General features: G+C 40.4%; 1 protein-coding gene across 1 annotated transcript in view; it reads left to right on the top strand.

The window, feature by feature from the left end:
- Positions 1-3187: 3187 nt before the first annotated feature.
- The window catches only part of Dhx9 (DExH-box helicase 9), a 33938-nt gene continuing 17190 nt past the window's right edge, over positions 3188-19935 (top strand). The window contains exons 1-7 of the mRNA XM_028775773.1: positions 3188-3327; positions 6558-6690; positions 7536-7676; positions 12190-12307; positions 14622-14737; positions 15181-15329; positions 17672-17718. Of these exons, the coding sequence (XP_028631606.1) occupies positions 6580-6690; positions 7536-7676; positions 12190-12307; positions 14622-14737; positions 15181-15329; positions 17672-17718 (682 nt within the window). The 5' untranslated portion in view covers positions 3188-3327; positions 6558-6579. The remainder of the gene's footprint in view (positions 3328-6557; positions 6691-7535; positions 7677-12189; positions 12308-14621; positions 14738-15180; positions 15330-17671; positions 17719-19935) is intronic.

The raw sequence follows: 19935 nt of genomic DNA, 5'->3' as shown, positions 1-19935 counted from the left end.
GTAACCTAACAGTACTCAGTCCGGCACGCGCATGCCCCCTCCCCCCTCTTTCTCTCTCATCTATCTTTTAAACACAGAGGATTGAACATAGGGCTTCATAGATGATAACCAATTGCTCTCCCACTGGGCTATGTTCCCAGCCTCCTCACCCCCTATTTTATTTTGAGATGGAGTCTCAGAACAGGTTGCTCTGGTTGGTTTTGAGCTCATTCATCCTGTAGCCCAAGCAGGTCTTGAACTTGATCCTCATGTGTCTGTCTCCCAAAGAGCTGGGATTATAGGCTTGCTGTACTGGGCTTCGATTTCCGGACAGTATGAATGTGCTGGAAGTTAAAGTCAGGGCCGTAGGCATGCTAAACCCAATCCTTACCAGTGAGCTCCAACTCTAGTCTCATTATCTTTAAAATGTTGTATCTACTTTAATATTTCATAGCTTGCATTCAATTATATATTTACATTTAATGCATGTGTGAGTGCATGAGTGTGTGTGTGTGTGTGTGTGTGTGTGTGTGTGTGCGCATGCACATAAGCACAACACAGCATGTGTGGAGGTCAGAGGACAATTTGAGGGACTAGATATTTTTTCTTTTTTTTATTTCACTATGTGGGTCCCAGGGATCAAACTCGGGTTCCCAGGTTTGTTAGCAAAGACCTTTTACTCACTTAGAAACCTCACCTTTCTTAATTTTCTGGTTTTTGTTTGTTTGTTTGTTTTTTCTTGTTGTTGTTGTTTTCTGGAAGGGTCTAAGTGTCATAGGATTGTTGAGGGATTCAGCAGAGAAGACTGCTCTGACATGGGTTTAAGCCAACAGAAAGTCTTTATTAGCCGGGTGTCTACTACTCTGGTATTCAGGATTACAGTATAGCCCCGAGCCTTTTTCAGGTGAGCTTTTAAACACAAAAACCGTGTCCAGGGTTGATGTACTTCAGTTAAAAGAGCAGCTCCCCGGAAGCAGAACCACAGAAAAAGTTAGTACATTTAGTAACTTTTCCATATCTATGGACTTTGATGGAAGGGGACTTTTAGTTTTGGCAGGCAGTGCTGTCTACAGTCTGAGTTTTACAGCCTGGGTGGCATAATGAATGGTACCTCCATCATGGAGTCAGTTGTGCTTGGGAGGTCTGGCACCCTTATGAGGATGGCCTTAAACTTGTTTAATGAAGATGATGCCCTTGAATCCTGGTCCCCTTGGTTCTATATTCTGAAGGCAGAGATCACAGACCTGAGGCACCATGCCCAACTTCTTATGATATTAGAGTTGGAACTCAGGATGTCAGGGACTCTGAGCAAGCACTCTCTCCACGGAGTCACAGCCCCCAGTGGTGTTCTGATTTTTCAATTTTCTTACTGGAATCAACGGTTTATACTGCTCTCCTTTCTACCAAATATCCCAAGAGATAGAAATTAAGGGGAGAAAATAGATTTATTCGAGGTGTCCCTGGGGATTTTTTTTTGTGTGTGTATGTGTCTCAAATCTCTTTCTTGGGGTAAGTTCAAGGGTGGGAAGGACATCGAAAGGTCTCAGTGAGACAAAGGGTAGGAAATCCTCTGATGGCCCTAGTCTTTTTCTCTGCTGGCTTTGGGAAGTTTGGAAGCTGGGTCATCTGGGGTTAAGATCTGCATTTTTATCTTCAAAGTCACATGAGCTGAGAGGAAGAAGCCACCCCACAGGGGCCCTTTAGAATTTAGAACACCATGTGAAGGAGAACGGTCCTCAAAATAGAGGAAGGGTTGGTGAAAGTGAGCAGAAGTGAAATTTCCACTGTTCTGTCTTGGATCTGTCGTCTCTGCACACTAGGCAAGCATATCAGCAGAGAGCTGCCTCACCCTCTGGCCTGGGAAGTTTTAAAAACATTTTTTTCCTTTTGAAGTTTCAATAATTCTGTTTACATGAGTGGAGATCAAATCAGGGCTTGAGGCATGCTAATTTAGCACAAAATAACAATAAACAGACAAACAGATTGGGGCTGTTGGGTTTGAGGTGTAGCTTAATAGTAGGGTAACCTTGGGCTACTCTTCAGCACCTCAAAACTACAACACCTCTCAAAACAAGTATTAAGCGCAAAAGAGCCTTCTCACTTGAAGCTAAACAAAAGAAGAGTATTTTGAGATAACTGGGCACATGCCTTTAATCCCAGCCCTGGGGGTTGGGGGTGGGGCAGAGGCAGACAGATCTCGGTGAGTCCTAGGATAGCCTGGTCTACAAATCCAGGACAGCCAGGGCTACACAAAGAAACACTGTCTTGGGGGAAAACAAAAGAGCTCTCCCACCCCCAGAGATAATTGGGAAGTGGAGTGGAGGAGATGAATCTTGAGCTAGGGGTATCTTTTTTGTGGGCTAATGGGTTAAACTACAATGGGATTAACGGCATATACCACCAGCCCTGGCAATAAGCCAGGGTTCTCTTCCCACTTTTAGATTTATTGTACTTTATGAATGTTTTGTTGCCCTACGATGTAAGTGCATCATGTTTGTGCCTGTTGGATCCCCTGGAACTGAGGTTATGGATGGTTGTGAGCCCCCATGTAGGTGAGAATTGAATCCAAGTCCTCGGCAAGAGCAACAGGTGCTTTTGACCTCTAAGGTTTTTGTTGTTTTTTAGACAGGGTCTTACTATGTAGCCCTGGGTATCCTGATACTTGCCACATAGACCAGGCTGTTTTGAACTTGGGGGCCTGCCAGTCTCTGCTCCCTGGGTGCTGCTGTGAATGAAGGCAAGTGCCACCATGCCGCACACTGCCTGTAGCATTTTGGTGAAGCTGAAATATTTCAGACCTTGTATTTCAACATACTCATGGCACCTGGAAATACATTACTTTGGCATATTTTTTAAACGGCTATTCTGATAAACTTCTGAAAGGATTAATCCTGCAACACTGCCCTTATGTAAAAAGACTATCAAAAAGGAGATCCGTGATGGTATGTCTCTAAAATTTTGCCCTCAGAGGTTGAGGCAAGGAGACTGAGTTAAGCTGTGGTCTAGCCTTCTCTACAAAGACAAAGGCAAGGAGACGTAACTTCCTGAAATCAAGCCGTTTAGCGACCGACAGGAAACTGTAGGCCTAGGCCAGCGGATCTCGCGCGACCTCAGGTTTGGCGCCCGGAAGTTGTTGCAGCCCCGCCCCCTCCGGGCGTGCGGGCTCAGGAGTTCGCCTACCGCGCAAGCGTGAGCCGCTGACTCCGCCCCCTCGGTCCCGCGGTCGGAGCCATTTCGCCGCTGCTTCCATGCGGGGTGAGGTGTGTTCCTTCGCCGTTTTTGTGGAAGGTTGGCGCTGCGAACTCGTCTAAGAAGGTCGTGCTCTTGGGCACGGAGAAGCGGAGGAGGGTAAGGAAGCAGCGTTGCGGCCCCAAGGCTGGCTCGTTGTCGCGGGCCGACGCCGGCCTCCGTCGCTCCGCTGTGGCTTTGTTGTGAGGCGCGGGCGAGCGGGTGGGGGAGGGGCAGCGCGGCGGGTACCCGGATTACGGGCCGTGGGCGCGCCGGCCGTGGCGTTCTCGCGCGGTGTAGCTGCAGATAGCCCTAGGTCGTGGGTTTCCTCACACGGGTTGACCGCTCTCGGCGGTCTCTTCCTCCCTCGGCCTGTCAGGCGGCGGGTGTCCGGTTCGTCGCCACACGGCGCGTGGGGTCCTCGTCCTCTCATCCAGGACACCTGAGCCTCGTGGGGGTGCCCCGCTTTGCGATACGAGGCTTCGTTGCAGTTCCTCCTACTCCGCACAGGTTACAGGGGATGGATGGGTAGGGCGGGGTGAGGAGCAGGTGGTAGGAAAATGTATGCATGATTTAGTAAGTGATGGCGGAATTACACCGCGCAACGGGATCGCCCTGCTTTAGATAACGGTCGCCAGAGACGGCGCCTCAGCGTCTGAGGGGTACTCGAGCCTGAGTCTGGCTTTGAGGTGCACAGTGTATCCTCTCCAAAGATGGATAGAGAGAGAGAGATCAATTACCCTTAAGGCCAGACTGGTCTGGATGAAAAGAGGTCCGGCCACGTGACCTGAGGAAAGAATTTGTTTCAGGGTGGAAAAAGAATGAAAACACAAAATTCGGAGCCGGGACTCACGCCTTTAATCCCAGAACTCGGGTTGGTGGTGGAAGGTAGTCGGATCTCTTGAGTTCAGGGCAGCCAGCGCTACTACACAGAGAAAGCTTGTATACCAGTTAGTTGTGGCTTATTCTCACTTTCTTTTAAATTTTATCTGTTCAAAGTAATACAAGTAAAACCAAACAGTACAGTACGCAGTTTAAGGATTAAATAGTTCTAATCCCAGCACTTGGGAGGCAGAGGCAGGCGGATTTCTGAGTTCGAGGCCAGCCTGGTCTACAGAGTGAGTTCCAGGACAGCCAGGACTACACAGAGAAACCCTGTCTCGAAAAACCAAAAAAAAAAAAAAAAAAAGATTAAATAGTTCCTAAGCCGCTAAGGATAATGTCAGCACACGTTTAAGGATAGAAGAGATAGCTGTGAAAGCTCTTTGGGGATCAGATTAGAATTCCCAATTGTGAAATTGGGTTGCATAGTGCCATTATTGGGGATGAGAATTTATGGTTAGGGTTTAGGAGGTTTAAAATTCTTGCTGAAATGCCTAGTTAGTTTATATGTAGATAGGAATATTAGTTTTTTTCTTGGATAAAATTTGGAGCCTGAAGGGCTGTATGTATCTGTTTGGAGTTAATTAGCATGATATTTAGAATTAAATGGGTTTTCTAGAGATAAAGCGATTTGATAGACCCTATGTTTTATGTTACTCATTTACTTTGTACATTTACTTATGTTGGGGTTTTTTTGTTTTCGAGACATGGTTTCTCTGTAGACCAGGTAGTCTCCAACTCAGATCTGCCTGCCTCTGCTTTCCAAGTGCTGGGATTAAATGCCTGGGCCATGACACCCAGACTTGTGAAGGGCTCTTTATTGTCTTTAGCTTCTGAGTTTGTATTATCTGGCTTTGTTATTTGCTTTACCAAATGACTGGTCAAAGTTGACTGGCCATAAGGTAAGGCTAGTAAGTTTATATAAGGATCAAATTTGGTGGGAGTAGATTTAAGTTTTGTATAGCTGCGTGGTGGCGCACACCTTTAATCCCAGCACTTGGGAGGCAGTCGGATTTCTGGGTTCGAGGCCAGCCTGGTCTACAGAGTGAGTTCCAGGACAGCCAGGGCTACACAGAGAAACCCTGTCTCAAAAACAAACAAACAAACAACTTGTCTATTGTAGTAATAGATCTCTCCCCTGTTCTATATTTGAGATATATATATATATATATATATATATATATATATATATATGCGTGAGTATTTTGTTGACATGTATATGCACCATTTGCCAGAGGAGGGTATTGGATCCCTTGGGACTAGAGTTAAGAATAGTTGTAAGTCACCTTGTGCTGGGAATCAAACCTGGGTCCTCTGCAAGAGAAATGGTCTAAAACCACTGAGCCATCTCCAGCCCCCAAGAGGTTTTTTGTTTTGAGATTGTCTCACTAACCAAAGGTGGCCTAGAACTGGTTATGTAAATCAGAGTGGCCCTAAAGAACTGCTGGCCTCTACCTGGTTTTTGGTATTTTTTTTTTTAAATAACTTTATGGAAGCCGAAGTCAGTCTAGGCTATAGGTCAAATTAAAGGCATTATTTAGATTTTAGATTACATGCAAATTGATGGCCATTTCTGTAGTTTTTGGTTTTTTAGTTTTCGGAGAGTGCTATATGTAACCCCAGGTAAGCTTTTGTTCATAGCCATCTTCCAACTGAGGCTTACTGGGTGCTAAGGCTAAAGACATGAGTCCCACCCTACCTGGCTTGATGTATGTGATGGTATTTCTTGATATAGTGAATTTGAGTTTGACTACACCATGAGTCAGTCACACAGGACTTTTACTTAAATTTTCTTTTTTAAAAAAATGCCTTTTATTATTGTGTATATGAGTGTTTCTGCGTGTTTGTGTACCACTTGGATGCCAGGTGCCCTCAGAGGTCAGAACCCTTAGTATTGGAGTCAGTGATGATTGTCAGTCAAAAGTGGCTGAATCTGTGTCATCTTCAAGACCAGCAAGTAATCCTAACCATGGAGTCATCTTTTTCTATCCCATTTTTACTTAAAATTTCTCTGAAAAAGAGAGTAATAGAATGTGACATCTTTTTCATTGCTGGGAGGGATAACTTTAAAGCATGTAAGATATTTGTTGTAGAATGTAGGAAACAGCATAAAATATTTGAAGTTAAAAAAAATCAGTCCACAGCCGGGCGGTGGTATCCCAGCACTCGGGAGGCAGAGGCAGGTGGATTTTTGATTTCGAGGCCAGCCTGGTCTACAGAATGAGTTCCAGGACAGCCAGGGCTATACAGAGAAACCCTGTCTTGAAAAAACAAAAAAAAAAAAAAATCAGTCCACAACGATAACCGTTGTAGAGTATGTGTATAATTGAAATTATACAGCTTTTATCTTTTTTATTACATGCCATAGACTTCAATCATATTAAAATTTCTTAATAGGTAAGTTCAATAGTGATCTGATAGAATGTATGAGGTTTTGGTATTATAATGTTTTTAACTTGTTTCCCTAGGTGTGAAGAAGACACCTGAATCATGGGTGACATTAAAAATTTTCTGTATGCCTGGTGTGGCAAAAGGAAGATGACCCCAGCCTATGAAATTAGAGCAGTAGGAAACAAAAACAGACAGAAATTCATGTGTGAGGTACTAAAGACTGCAGTTTATTTATATACTTTGTGAAGTTCATCTGGGGTTAAAGGAATGTATTGTTTGGAAAGGCTGAACTGTTGCAGGTTGTGGGAGAATTTATTTTGATGTGGCTGGTATTATTAGTTTCAAAGGAGCATTATTCTATAATGCTTGGCTAGGAAAATTCTAATGCTTCTAAAACTTCCTTGGTGCTAGTAAATCAGAAGATAATGCTTGTAATTTTACATTTTGGGTGGTGGGGGTGGCTAGAGGCATGCAACATTTTTAGTAGAAATTTAAAACTATTTAAAAGAAAGGTAGAGTTTTCCCTTAGTTATCATAAAGTTATTATTAAATTGCATGGTTGTGTGTGCACAGAAGCATGTGAAAGTCAGAACAGTTTGGGAGTTAATTTCTCTTGCTATACAAGCTAGGGGAATTCAACTCCAGTTCATCAGGTTGGAGGCAAAGTGCCCTTGCTGAGTCCTCTTGCTGTACTGTCTCCCTCTAAACCCCATGATTCAGTGGTGCTGGGAATTGGCCTGTCATTTGATGGGCAAGTACTGTCCAGAGAGCTTAGGTAGATACCAAATCCTAAAAAATTTAAGTGTGGAAAGCTGAGCCACTTAAATTGATACTGTTGAACCAGCATATCAATGAACATTTCAATTCCATGTTTTTAGTTAAATAATCCATGTGTTGCTTGGGTATATTAAAAGTGTATTTACTTATACAGAGAGTATGTCTAAAACAGTTGTGTTTTATCTTTACTTGGCCATTCAGCGATTTATTTATTTTTTTAAATCCTAGAATTACCTAGCTTTAATTAATTCAACTTTTTTTCCCTTTGAATCTTAAAGGTTCGAGTAGAAGGGTTTAATTATGCTGGTATGGGCAATTCCACCAATAAAAAAGATGCACAGAGTAATGCAGCCAGAGACTTTGTTAACTATTTGGTTCGAATAAATGAAGTAAAGAGTGAAGAAGTTCCAGCTGTTGGGGTAAGTATTTATGACCAAGAACTTGAGATACTTGTTTGCTTTCACCTTTCTTCTACCCTTGGGTTTAAGTTAACAGACAGATTTAGATTTACAGGGTGTGTACACAAGTATACTGTGTGCAGGGGCATTACATGAAAGAATATGGTGGCTATATAAAAATGCAATGAGTTTTAGAAACACAGTTGATATTTTTTCTCTATCTGAAATGGTGTAGAACTGACATACTCGGTAGAAACCATACCTTGAATTGCAAATTTGTCATTTCCTCAGGCTATCAATAAGCACTAAAAATACAGCCATTCAGACATGCCTCAAAAGAGTATGAACAGCCAGCATTTAAAGTATATCTTGTACTGAGCTATGATGCTTAGAAGAGATGAGTACAGGAAATTTTTGTCTCATATATTTTCAGATTATATGTTATATTGGGAAATAGCACCATTGTAAGTTGAGCTTTTGTTTCTCAATGCGTGTTCATAACAATAGGTAATAGTGTATCTAGTCCTGGAGTTAACCTCAGTTTTTTCCCTCTCTTCCATTTTCCTTTTCTGACAGGGTCTCACTATGTAGCTCTGGCTGTCCTTGGACTCACTATATAAAATAGGTTAGATCCAGCCGGGTGGTGGTGGTGCACGCCTTTAATCCCAGCACTTGGGAGGCAGAGGCAGGCAGATTTCTGAGTTCGAGGCTAGCCTGGTCTACAGAGTGCGTTCCAGGACAGCCAGGCTACACAGAGAAACCTTGTCTCGAAAAAATAAACCAAAAAAAAAAAATTAGATCCACTTGATTTGTCATCCAAGCCTGGGATTAAAGGCAGGTGCTACTACATACACACTGCCAACTTCCCATTTCTTATCCCAGGGTCAACCTCTCATTTCTTATTTTAGTGTATTGTGATCAGGTGGAGAAATGGGGAGGGACAAGAGAGTTTGTTTTGGAAGAGATAGACTTCAACCGTGTCTGTTCTGTAAAATACCCTAGCCTTGAACTCGAAAAGCCACTATTTTTAGATGGCAGTTACTGAATTGTAAGACTGGGTATTCCCCTTTCTAAAGATACATGTTATGTATTCTAGGCTGCATAAAACTTTTCATGAAGACTGAAGGTTTTTTTTTTTTTTTGTTTTCCTTTTTTCTCTAGACAGGGATTCTGTAGCTGTACTGAAACTAGTTCTTTGTAGAGCTCAGAGATCACATACATGCTTCTGTTTTCCTGAGTGCTGGGATTAAAAGCCTGTGCCACTACTGCCAGGCTAAGACCGAGGCTGGGTCTCTGGATAGCCTAGGCTGGCCTTCATCTTAGATCCCCTTGCTTGGGTCTTTAAGAGTAGAGTAGCTAGGATAATTGGTTGAGCCATGAAGTCTGGAGCTACCTTTTTTTTTTTTTAAAGATTTGTTTATAACTTTAGGTTAGAAGCATTTGAAAATTCAAAATAGATGTCAGATACCCAAATGCTTAAAATAGAGATGTGTGGCATTTATCTAGTTCCCCAAACAATGCTTTAATGAAGTAAATGATTTGTACTTAAATAGGATTGTTCAGTGTATATCATATATTAGGTTTCAAAAATTCTGTTGGGCTGGTCAGAAGTGGCAAATTCCTTTAATTTAGTTCCAGCACTGGGGAGGCAGAGGTAGGTAGATCCAAAGCCAGCATGGTCTACAGAGAGTTTCAAGGGAGGGAAGAAAAAGCTGAAAAAGGAAAAAAAAATGTTGATGAACAACTTAATAGCCAAGTCATGTGGTGGCTTATCCTTTTTGTTTTTTGTGCCAGGGTCTCTAGGTAGCCCTGACTGTTTTGGAACTCTATACCAGGCTGATCTTGAATTTACAAGACCTGGAATGCTGGAGTTAAAGGCAGTAGGCATGTGATGCCACAATTTGCTACTTTTTGATTTTGATACCATGATTGTTCCCCTGTACTTAAAAATATTTCTTGCATTTATTATTATTATGTATGTGTGCCCAGGACAAACTTAAATGAATGAACTTCTCCTCCATTAGGTGAGGTTCAGGGGTCAGACATATAGATCATTAGACTTACTAGCAAAGTGCCCTTACCAGGTCATTTCATTGGCCTTTTAATACTGTTGTGTAGTTAGGGGGTGTTTTGACATTTGAAACAGGGTCTTAGTATATAATCTAGTCTAGCCTGGTTTGCTATATAGATCAGACTGGCCTTGAACTCAACAAAGATCCATCTGCCAGTGTCTCCAAAGTGCTGGGGTTAAAGATGTGTGTTCTAAATTCTAATACTGTTGGGGGGGGGCTTTATTAACCAGTTAAAATGGGAAAATATTCTGGGCTTGATGGTGCAGGCCTGTGGTCTTGGGACATATAAGCCTGGAGACAAGATCTGGTTCTTGGCTAAATGGCAAGTTCCAGGCCAACTAGGCTATTGTATGACATCTTAATAACAAATCCAACTGGAAGTATTGGGACATTACCTATTACTGTTGAGATTTAAGCTCTCAGTTGACTTGGACAGTGTACAGTAAAAGGGAAAGAAAAAAGGTATAATTAACTGTATAAACATTTAGAGATTTCAACACATGGTTCTACGTGAAATTATAAATTACCTTTATTAATGGATAACTCATATATTCCCAGAATTAGTAGACTCAGAAATCTGGGCAATCCTGATACCATAGATCATGCCCTAAAAAAGATGGAGTTTTCAAAAGAACAGGCATTTATTCACTATAAATACTATAAATACTTTATGCTTCTGTACAAGAAAGTTCTTGCTTATATTTACCTGTGAGACAAGGTCTCACTATGTAAACCATAGCTCCGGCTACCCTGGAACTACACATGTAGACCAGCCTGCCTCTGCTTCCTGTAGTGTTGACTGAAGGTGTATGTCACTATGCCTAACACTTTTGTTTTTGACCTAGTTTGACTAACTAGACACTGCTGTCCTTTAACTTTTAAATTGGAATGGCTTCAAATTTACAGCTATTCTGCTGACCATGCCTTCTTCTAGTTGCTGGAATTAAAGGGGTGTTTTACCATGCTTGACACAAGATTTAATTTTTTTTTTTTTTTTTGTTTTTTTTTTGTTGTTGTTTTTTCGAGACAGGGTTTCTCTGTGTAGCTCTGGCTGTCCTGGAACTCACTCTGTAGACCAGGCTAGCCTCGAACTCTTGAACTCAGAAATCCGCCTGCCTCTGCCTCCCAAGTGCTGGGATTAAAGGCGTGCGCCACCACCGCCCGGCTACAAGATTTAATTTTTAAAAAAAAGACAGTCTTGATATGTATCCTGCAAGAATTTGCCTCCTTGTCGTTACTGGAGTTAAATGCAAAAGCACTACTGCTCTCTTCTGCTTTCTTACTCCTTTAAGATGATTCTTACAACTGAGAACTCACCGATAGTCCAGGCTGGTCTTGAATTCTTGATTGTTTTCTAGTGTCCCAGGTGATGGGGTATAGTATAAGCCACTGTGCCAAGGTAAGAGAGTGCAGGGGTATCCTTCCAGCTCAAAACTGAAAAAGAATGAGGCAAGAAAAATATGTGAAGATAAAACCAGAGATTGTAGAATTAGCAGGAATAAAAATAACTTCATAAAATATAACTATTGGGCTGGAGAGATGGCTCAGAGGTTGAGAGCACTGATTGCTCTTTCAGAGGTCCTGAGATCAATTCCCAGCAACCACATGGTGGCTTACAACCAACTATAATGAGATCTGGTGCCTTCTTCTGACTTGAGATATATATGTAGAACATTGTATATAATAAATACATCTTTTAAAAATATATATGACTAGTGATGGAAAGATGACTTAGCCAGGTTTGGTTCCTAGCCTCCATGTGGTGGATCACAACCTTCAATTATCAGCTTCAGGAGTATCAGATATGTCTAGCTTTTTAAGGGTTCCCACACTTAACGTGCCCATACTCTTTTTACACGGCTTAAAATCTAAATTTTTATAAAGTTAAACCTGTATTTACAAACCATGATTATTTGAGTTTCAGAATGTCAAGATTTCATTGGATCTGCTTACTAACCTCTAGAGATAATGAGCACAGTCGTAGTGTTTGTCTAGTGTGCAAGACCCTTAGATTCCATATCTAGCACCAGTTTTAAATGTTACTGCTGGGTCTAGTGGCTTGTGTGTATAATACTAAGTAATAGCACAAAAATTTCTGTAAATTTGAGACGTTGTCATACACACCCTTGAAGATAGTATTATCTCCTGATTAGGATGTATGATTGATATTTGGACATCCTTTAAAAATATGTTCAAATACTAAGGAAACAAACCAATAGTGAATGCTACAAACCAATGCTACAGCCAGGCTGTAGAATGCACTTAGGATCCTAGCAAGTGGGGGTGGGTTACAATATCATTCTTAAGTTACCTGAAACTGTCTTCAAACAAAGCTAGAGATGGGAAAAATACTATGGGGAAGGATGTTTCATATATGGGAATCTTTGAGTACTCTTGAAAGAGTCTTAGTTGCTGCCCAAAAAAAAAAAAAAGTACTTAACACTTGACTTTTCCTCTTGTAGATTGTACCACCGCCGCCCATACTTAGTGACACCTCTGATAGCACAGCAAGTACTGGAGAAGGCTTACCAGCACCCATGGGAGGACCACTTCCTCCTCATCTGGCTCTCAAAGCTGCTGGTAAGGGACTTGAATATGTGTACTTAACTGAGGGTAACACAATCATGGTTGGTCAGCCCACCTTGTCATTTGTATAGAAAAATCAATAAACATGTTTGTTAGGTGATCCCACTCAAGTAGCCACTGTTTTAGGATTTGTTTTGTTTAAAGGATTTAATTTTTATAGATGTTTTACCTGCAATACTTATGGGCCACCAAGTGGGTTAAAGAATTTTATGAGTTGCCTTTTCCTGTTTACATAGCTGTGTATCACAGGGCTTTGCACATATTAGATACCCTGCAGCTGAATTTTATATTACACCCACCTTTTGTTTTGTCCTACCTGTAATAGGATGTGTGGATTCTAGCCCTGCTGAAATTTTTATTTGGGTTGTTCAGGGTGAAGTGAGATTTGACCAGGTTTCTAACGAATACTGAAAACACAGTTTACAGCATCTACCCTATTTTGTCTAGTAAAAATTGAACAAATAATTACAAAACTGTAATCTGTCACTTTAGAGCATTTTAGAGTTCATGCATATTGATGTTTGCCTGCAGTACCTCTGGAGGCCACAAGAGGCTACCACTCCCTACAGCTGGAGTTAACTGGAGCCTTCATGGGTACTGCATATCAAGCATAACTCTTTTTGTAAGAGAAACCAGTGCTCTTAACTGCTGAACCATCTCTTTAGCATTCCTTAGAAGTTAAAACTTCTAAGGGCTACTAATAGTAGTCCTGGGATATTAGCTTTCATTTCAGAATCTATTAGGTTTTGGGTTTTTGTTTTTATTTAGGCTGTAATTTGGAGAGTGAGTCTATACTTTTAGATCCTCCTGTTTCTACTTCCTCAAAACTGGGTTTCAGGTGTGTTCACTACACTCGGTGTCATGCTGTGGTGAGGGTGTAGTGAACCCAGTGCTTTCTTCGTGCTTTGTAGACCAGCTTTATATTAACTGACCTTCATTCCCAGCATCTCTAAAGGTTTCACTTGCTTCTGGGCCAAACATGGTGGCTTGTGCATCTTTAATTCCAGCACTTGGGAGATAGAGGCAAATAGATCTCTTGAGTTGAGAGGTGTTCTGGACTACATACCAAGTTTTGGTACAGCCAGAGCTACATAATATACAGACTGACCTCCCCTTTGTGTTTACATATTCTTGTGTTTGAGGGTCCCCTTTTATAGCACAAATGTATAGAAGACAGGACAAAACATTCAGCATCTAATACAAACTCAGATTATTAGGCTCATTACCAGCTAGACATTTCCTAACCTGGATAGTTGTGGCATTTGTTATTTTATATATTAAAATGGCTAAAATAACTCTGCCTTAAAAGTACAGGTTATAGGGGGTTGGAGTGATAGCTCAGCAGTTAAGAGCACTGACTGCTCTTCCAGAGGTCCTGAGTTCAATTCCCAGCAACCACATGTTGGCTCATGACCATCTGTAACGGGATCTGATGGCCTCTTCTGGTGTGTGTGAAGACAGCTACAGTGTACTCATATACATAAACTACTACTTAAAGTACAGGTTAGTGCTGAGGAGAAAGAGACAACCAAGTATGAGGACTTGTTCTATATCCACCAACATCCACAATGTGTAGACAGATGGGTCTGAGGGAAAGTTGACCTGCTTAGGTACTTACTATACTGTTTTGTGAAGGAAAAAAAAGTAGCCCAGTGAAAGCTGGTCAAATTGGGTTTATTTATTCTGCTTCATAGTCCATGACAAGATTCAAAGTGGCAGAAGCTTGAAGTAGCTGATCACCTTGCAGAGAGCAGTGAATTTGTGCTGTTAATTGTTAGTTTTCTTTTTGCTTTTGCTTTTTCTTTTTCTGAGACTGGGTTGCTCTTTATAGCCTGGGCTGTCCTGGAACTCTGTAGACCAGGCTGGCCTCGAACTCAGAAATCCGCCTGCCTCTGCCTCCCAAGTGCTGGGATTAAAGGGGCGTGCGCCACCACCGCCCGGCTAGTTTTCTATTTTCACTATCCAAGCAATGGACAGGTCTATCTTCTCTCATTAACCAAGACAATCTATTAACAGACCATACTACCAGGGGATTTAGAGTAAAGTTGCCAGTTAACATTAACTATCCGACTAAACTACTTGTCTGTTTCCTGGAGGTTATACAATGGCCTCCATATGCATAGTCATAGACACCCATAAAGAAATAGGCTGAATAATATAGTCCTGATTATTTCAGATGTCCTTCTAGATTATTGAAAACATGTATGAAAACATGGAGTGTCAACTTGTCATTAGGGACATTCTTTAAAATATGTTGCTTTTTCTCCCCTAACTTGGTTAATTAAAAGAACAATTTTTTTTTTAATAGAAAACAATTCTGGAGTTGAGTCTTCATCTGGCTATGGTTCTCCTGGACCTACCTGGGACCGAGGAGCTAACTTAAAGGATTACTACTCAAGAAAGGAAGAACAGGAAGTGCAAGCGGTAAGGAATCTCACATAGTGTTAATTCCTATTCTTGAAAATGGGATTTGGGATTTATTTCACAGCAGAGTTGAGTACCTACACAAGTCAATAGCACAGTGAGTTACTGATTTGTTTGATTTCTTTTGAGACAGTCTTGAATCCCAGGCTTGCCTTCATTCTAGTGACCCTAACTTAAAAGCCTATTTTACTAGTTGTTATCTCTAGCCTGTGTACATGCTTGTAGTCTCAGCATTAGGGAGGGTCAGGAGAATGACTAGTTCAAGGCCAGCCTGGACTGCAGGGTTCTAAGAACATAGTGATACCCTATCTCAATGTTCAAACCCCCGGATCTCAGCACTACAAAAATAAAATCTGGCTTTATATTGAAAAAATTGTACGTTATTATTGTACCTTATGTTCGTAAAGGAGTGCAGCCAAATTTAATCATCATTGATTCTACAGACTCTAGAGTCAGAAGAAGTGGATTTAAATGCTGGGCTTCATGGAAACTGGACATTGGAAAATGCTAAGGCTCGTCTGAACCAGTATTTCCAAAAAGAAAAGATCCAAGGAGAATATAAGTACACCCAAGTGGGTCCCGACCACAACAGGTTTGCTTGTTTCACTATTTTCCTTGTAAAAAGTTAAGGTGGTTTGACTTCATGTGCTTATTAACTAAATGTTATTCAGTTAATTGTGTGCATCAGCAATGAATTGTGAAAGGATAAATATATAAGAATTACTGACTTGTAGTTTACCATAATTTTTGCTTAAAAATGCTATTCTATAAGAAGTCCTGCAGAAATCTTGCTGGACTTTGATGCCAAGGTGGTTTGCTACTAGTTGACTTAATTGGCCAGAGGTGGTGATTCCCCTCCCCCCTCCCAATGTAATTTTACCTGCGATAGCTTTAAATACTTAAGTGGTTCTGGTACGTTTTGTTGTCTTAGAAGTAGATTGTATGTATTACCTATATATCCAGATTTGATTTCAGTTTAATGTTGGCAGCTCTTTTAAGGATTCTGTTACTTGAGTACCATGAAGTTAAAGGATCGCGAAGTGCTTAAATACGGTTTAAATGAGAATGCCTTTTTTTCTGTTAAGCTTTTAAAACAATGTAAGGGAAGATATGTGACCGTATGTTTCTCAGCCTGCTTGATGTTCTTCCTAAGAGCATTCCAGGGTGTAGTACTTATTACTCCCAGGAAGGCTCATACAGATTAGATTCTTCAGGGAGGCACTGTATTTTTATTGGAAGAGAAAAGGAAGTGCTTCTGGAAAAATATCTTGATTCGATTTGCTGTCTTTAATTATACAAAATAAATTGTCCAAAATAAATTTAAAACATTTTTCTGAAATTAAAGTGTTCTCCCTTGGGTGCAAGTAGCAACCCTAAAATTATTATCCAAAACAAAACAAATTGACAACATACTCAAAATGATGAGAGCATGGCTCCTCCTGCTTCCTACTGCTTTGTTCAGTCCTGAATTCTCATACTATATACTTAGTGTTTTTAAGAGTGTTCTCCATTTTGGTGTTAGAATTTAAAAAATAAAACTCCCAGGCTATAAAAAAGACTTCATTTCCTTTAATAATACTTTGTCTACAATTTATTGCACTGGGCAGCTTCTGGTGGTTTTTCTTTTTCTTTTTGTTTTTTAAGAATAATTAGAAAGGCTGGTGTTAGAGCTCAGGGGTAAAACGTTTGCATAGCATGCATGAGGTCCTGAGCTCAAATTCCCAGCATCAATGTTACTACTGCTACTATTACTGTTTACCTAAGTATGCCTAAAGATCATTGAATTGCTGCCCCCCCCCCCAAAAAAAAACCACCAACATTTGATGTCAGTATCTTACTGATGTAAAACAAAGAATTCAGGACAAGACAATGTAAGAGGCAGACAGTTGGAGCTGGGACACATTGCTCCTGTATGTCCTTATTGAAAGGCATAACAGACAGCAACACCAGAGGTCTGTGTTCATATACACATGTGCTGATGCTTAGGCTGAACTAAGCAATCACATGGGAAACTATTGTAAACTGATTTCTGGTGTTGCTGTTCCCCCCTAGGTGGAGGAGAATGAGATTGAGTGCTGACTTTAAGCCTGGCTGAGAAACATACTGTCATCGGTGTCATTAATGAAAGGGTGGATGTTGTTCCCCTGAAAGCCAGTGGCCTTTGACCCCCTTGAAGCCCTTGTGCCTGAAGGTCAGTTGACAAAGAAGTTGAGGAAGGAAACTAACATTTTTCCCCTTAAATTTCATCTAACCTTTTATTCACAGCACAAAGTCAAGTTTGAATGTGCCTGAGCAGTAAAGGACCTGCATAAAAACCTAAAACCTATATTTACTCCTAGAGCCTGCTAGCAGTTTTAGCTATCTATAATGTGAAAAATGACTTTCGTTCTCTAGGCCCTGGTTTAAGTATCTAAAAAAGTAGGCTAAATTTTTTTTGTAACCAAGTACTTCTTCCAGCTTGAGATAAATTGGAACTCTGCCACAGGAGCTACTGATGTATAGTGGTTGCATGTATAAACTACCTCTAACAGGTTGCAGTTATAAATGTGTGTGTGCCTGTGTGTATATACACACACACTTTTTGAAGAGTTTGGTGTTTTTCTTAGCTCTTCAAGATAAACAATTTTCTTTCATTGAAAGCATTCTCATATTCAGACTCTAACCTTGAAATAAAAATAAGTAAATCTATAATCTAAAACCATAACATTTATTTTCTTTTCATAAAAGAAAGCTCATCAGCTGTTTTATATAACTAATGTCATATATATTTGCAGTTTACATACTTTCTGTTCTAGGATTGGACAAAAATAAGTGTTCGAAATGGTTTTTACTATAATTTTTGTCTAATGCAGTTGGGAAAGCTCCCTGAATAGGGAGATAATGGAGTAATTTACAGTGGTAAATTCCTAACCTTTTTTGTATATGTTGTTACAGGAGCTTTATTGCAGAAATGACCATTTATATCAAGCAGCTGGGCAGAAGTAAGTGTAATTGCTTTTTGTAAATACTCTAAAATATTTTTGCAGAAATATTTTCACATTGAAGGCTTGGGCTACTATGATAGGACATGTAAAAATGTAAAGAAGTTATAAAGTTTTCCATGAAGACAATTTTAGCCTGTTACATAAATTGAAAAAAATTACTAATTTGAAAGAACAGTAGATTGAATACACATAGGGTCATAGGAGTTATCAATACTGTCAAGTGAGAGTGGGGAGGTGTTAGCAGGCTAGGGAAAGTTGAGCCAAGGAGGTGCACAGTGGAAAGCTCTTTGTCCTAATAAGCAGCTGCCACGACCTGTGGTAAAGGTCTAGGTCTTGAAATATGCCAAAGAAATGTGCTGATAGCAAATTAGATCTTGATAGTACCTGCTACAATATTAATATTTTAGAGTATTATTGATCTTTAACACAGGCTTTATGTCTCCATCTGCATATGCAAAAGATGCTAGTGTAATATTTTAGTGGTCAAATTATTAAGGATTTTAAAGTTCGGGGTTAAAATAGGAAAATGGAATTTAACAAGGGTTGGATTGGATAACAGAATTAAATGCCTAAAGATAGCTATTTGACTACATGAGAGCACAGTCAAAGCTAGGCATGGTGATAAGTGCCAGTGTGCTCTGTATGGATTGCTAAGGTATAAGGAGGATAGGCCATAAATTTCAGTCTAGTATGGGTTTCAGAGTGAAACCTTGTTTTAAGAAACAAGATGCTTGGCAGTGGTGGCACAAGCCTTTAATCCCAATAGTCAGGAGGCAGAGGAAGGTGCGTCTCTGAGTTCGAGGCCAGCCTAGTTTACAGAGTGAAATCCAGGAGAGCCTGTACTACATAGAGGAAAACCTGTCTCAAGGAACAAAACAAACAGAAAAACCCCAAAAGGTTTAAGTGTAGTAAGTAAGCAAATAGGTAAGATTATGGATTTAGGTTGTTTACGTTTAAGGCTATGGAGTTTGTTCTCCACCACAAAACAAGCTGAAGTGCTTGCCTACCATAAACAAGTTCCTGGGCTGTTTGTCAGTATAGTATGCAAAAATTGTTCTTTTTGTATTGGTTCTCAATGGTAGTGAGTTTAGAATTAGAAGACCCTGACATACATCTTTTCTATGAAACAAACCCCAAACCAAAATTTAAGTGATGGCTGGTGGCTTGTAGCTTAAGTTAGTTGGTAGAGTATTTGCATAAATTTCTGGAACCTGGGGTTGATCCCAAGTACCACATAAGCTGGGTAAGGAGGTGCAGGTCTACCACTGGGAGATATGCAGAAGAATCAGAAAAGTCTGTCCAGGCTTTGAGAGTATCAATACAGAATATATGAGACCCTCCCTATTAACAACAACCAAAAAAAAACAAAACAATCCCACTTTTTGGAGGCTATGCTGTGGCTACCTGAGACCCTCTCTCAAAACAACCAAACAGAAACCATGAGGTTAACCCTTAGAAAACATAGAAGTCTTCATCCATGGTAGATGATAGGCTAAGATGGTGCCTATTATTTTTGAGCACTAAGTTTAAGACCTATTATCAGGTATGTTAGGATAGAAAGGGGAGTATCTCTGTACCTGTTTTACTGAGACTCTAAGTAATTTGTACCGTACATAACAGCAGTTCAATTCATTTGATCAGGAGAGTTAGAAGAATGTCCTGAAATACTTTAGGTAAAGAATTCTGCAACTTAGCAGAATTACTTAAAAATTTAGCCTATGGATGTATAACTTGTAGTCAGTAGTTTTCGCTTTAATTTCTCGCTATGTAGCTCTGGCTTGGGTAGAACTGACGTGTTCAGTCTGTTTTTACTTTGATATTTTAAAGCATACTGACATAGTTGTGACAGACTAATGGACTTGTAAGGCTTTTTTTTATAAATGTTGCTCTCATTAAAGTTGTTTTGTAATCCTTGGCTCACATAATCTTAAACCTCAGAGCTTATTAAGTAGAAATATCTTAAGAGATCTAAGCAATGACTATATATTTAGTTTTGTCTTAGACCTGTTTTTAATTTTTTAAATCTAATTCAATGACGTGCAAGTAATGACAGTTTAGAGCTAGAGAGATGGCTCAGAGGGATTCCACTGGATGGTCTTCAAGAGGTTTTGAGTTAAATTCCCAGAAACTACATGGTGGCTCATAACCATCTATAATGGAATCTGGTTCCCTCCCTCCCTCCCTCCCTCCTTTCTTTCTTTCTTTCTTTCTTTC

This window comes from Grammomys surdaster, unplaced genomic scaffold (assembly GCF_004785775.1).
Source record: "Grammomys surdaster isolate TR1022 unplaced genomic scaffold, NIH_TR_1.0 259, whole genome shotgun sequence".
In the NCBI taxonomy this organism is placed as follows: Eukaryota; Metazoa; Chordata; class Mammalia; order Rodentia; family Muridae; genus Grammomys; species Grammomys surdaster.
The sequence above is the reverse complement of the archived record's forward strand: the minus strand, read 5'-3'. Positions and strand labels throughout refer to the sequence as shown.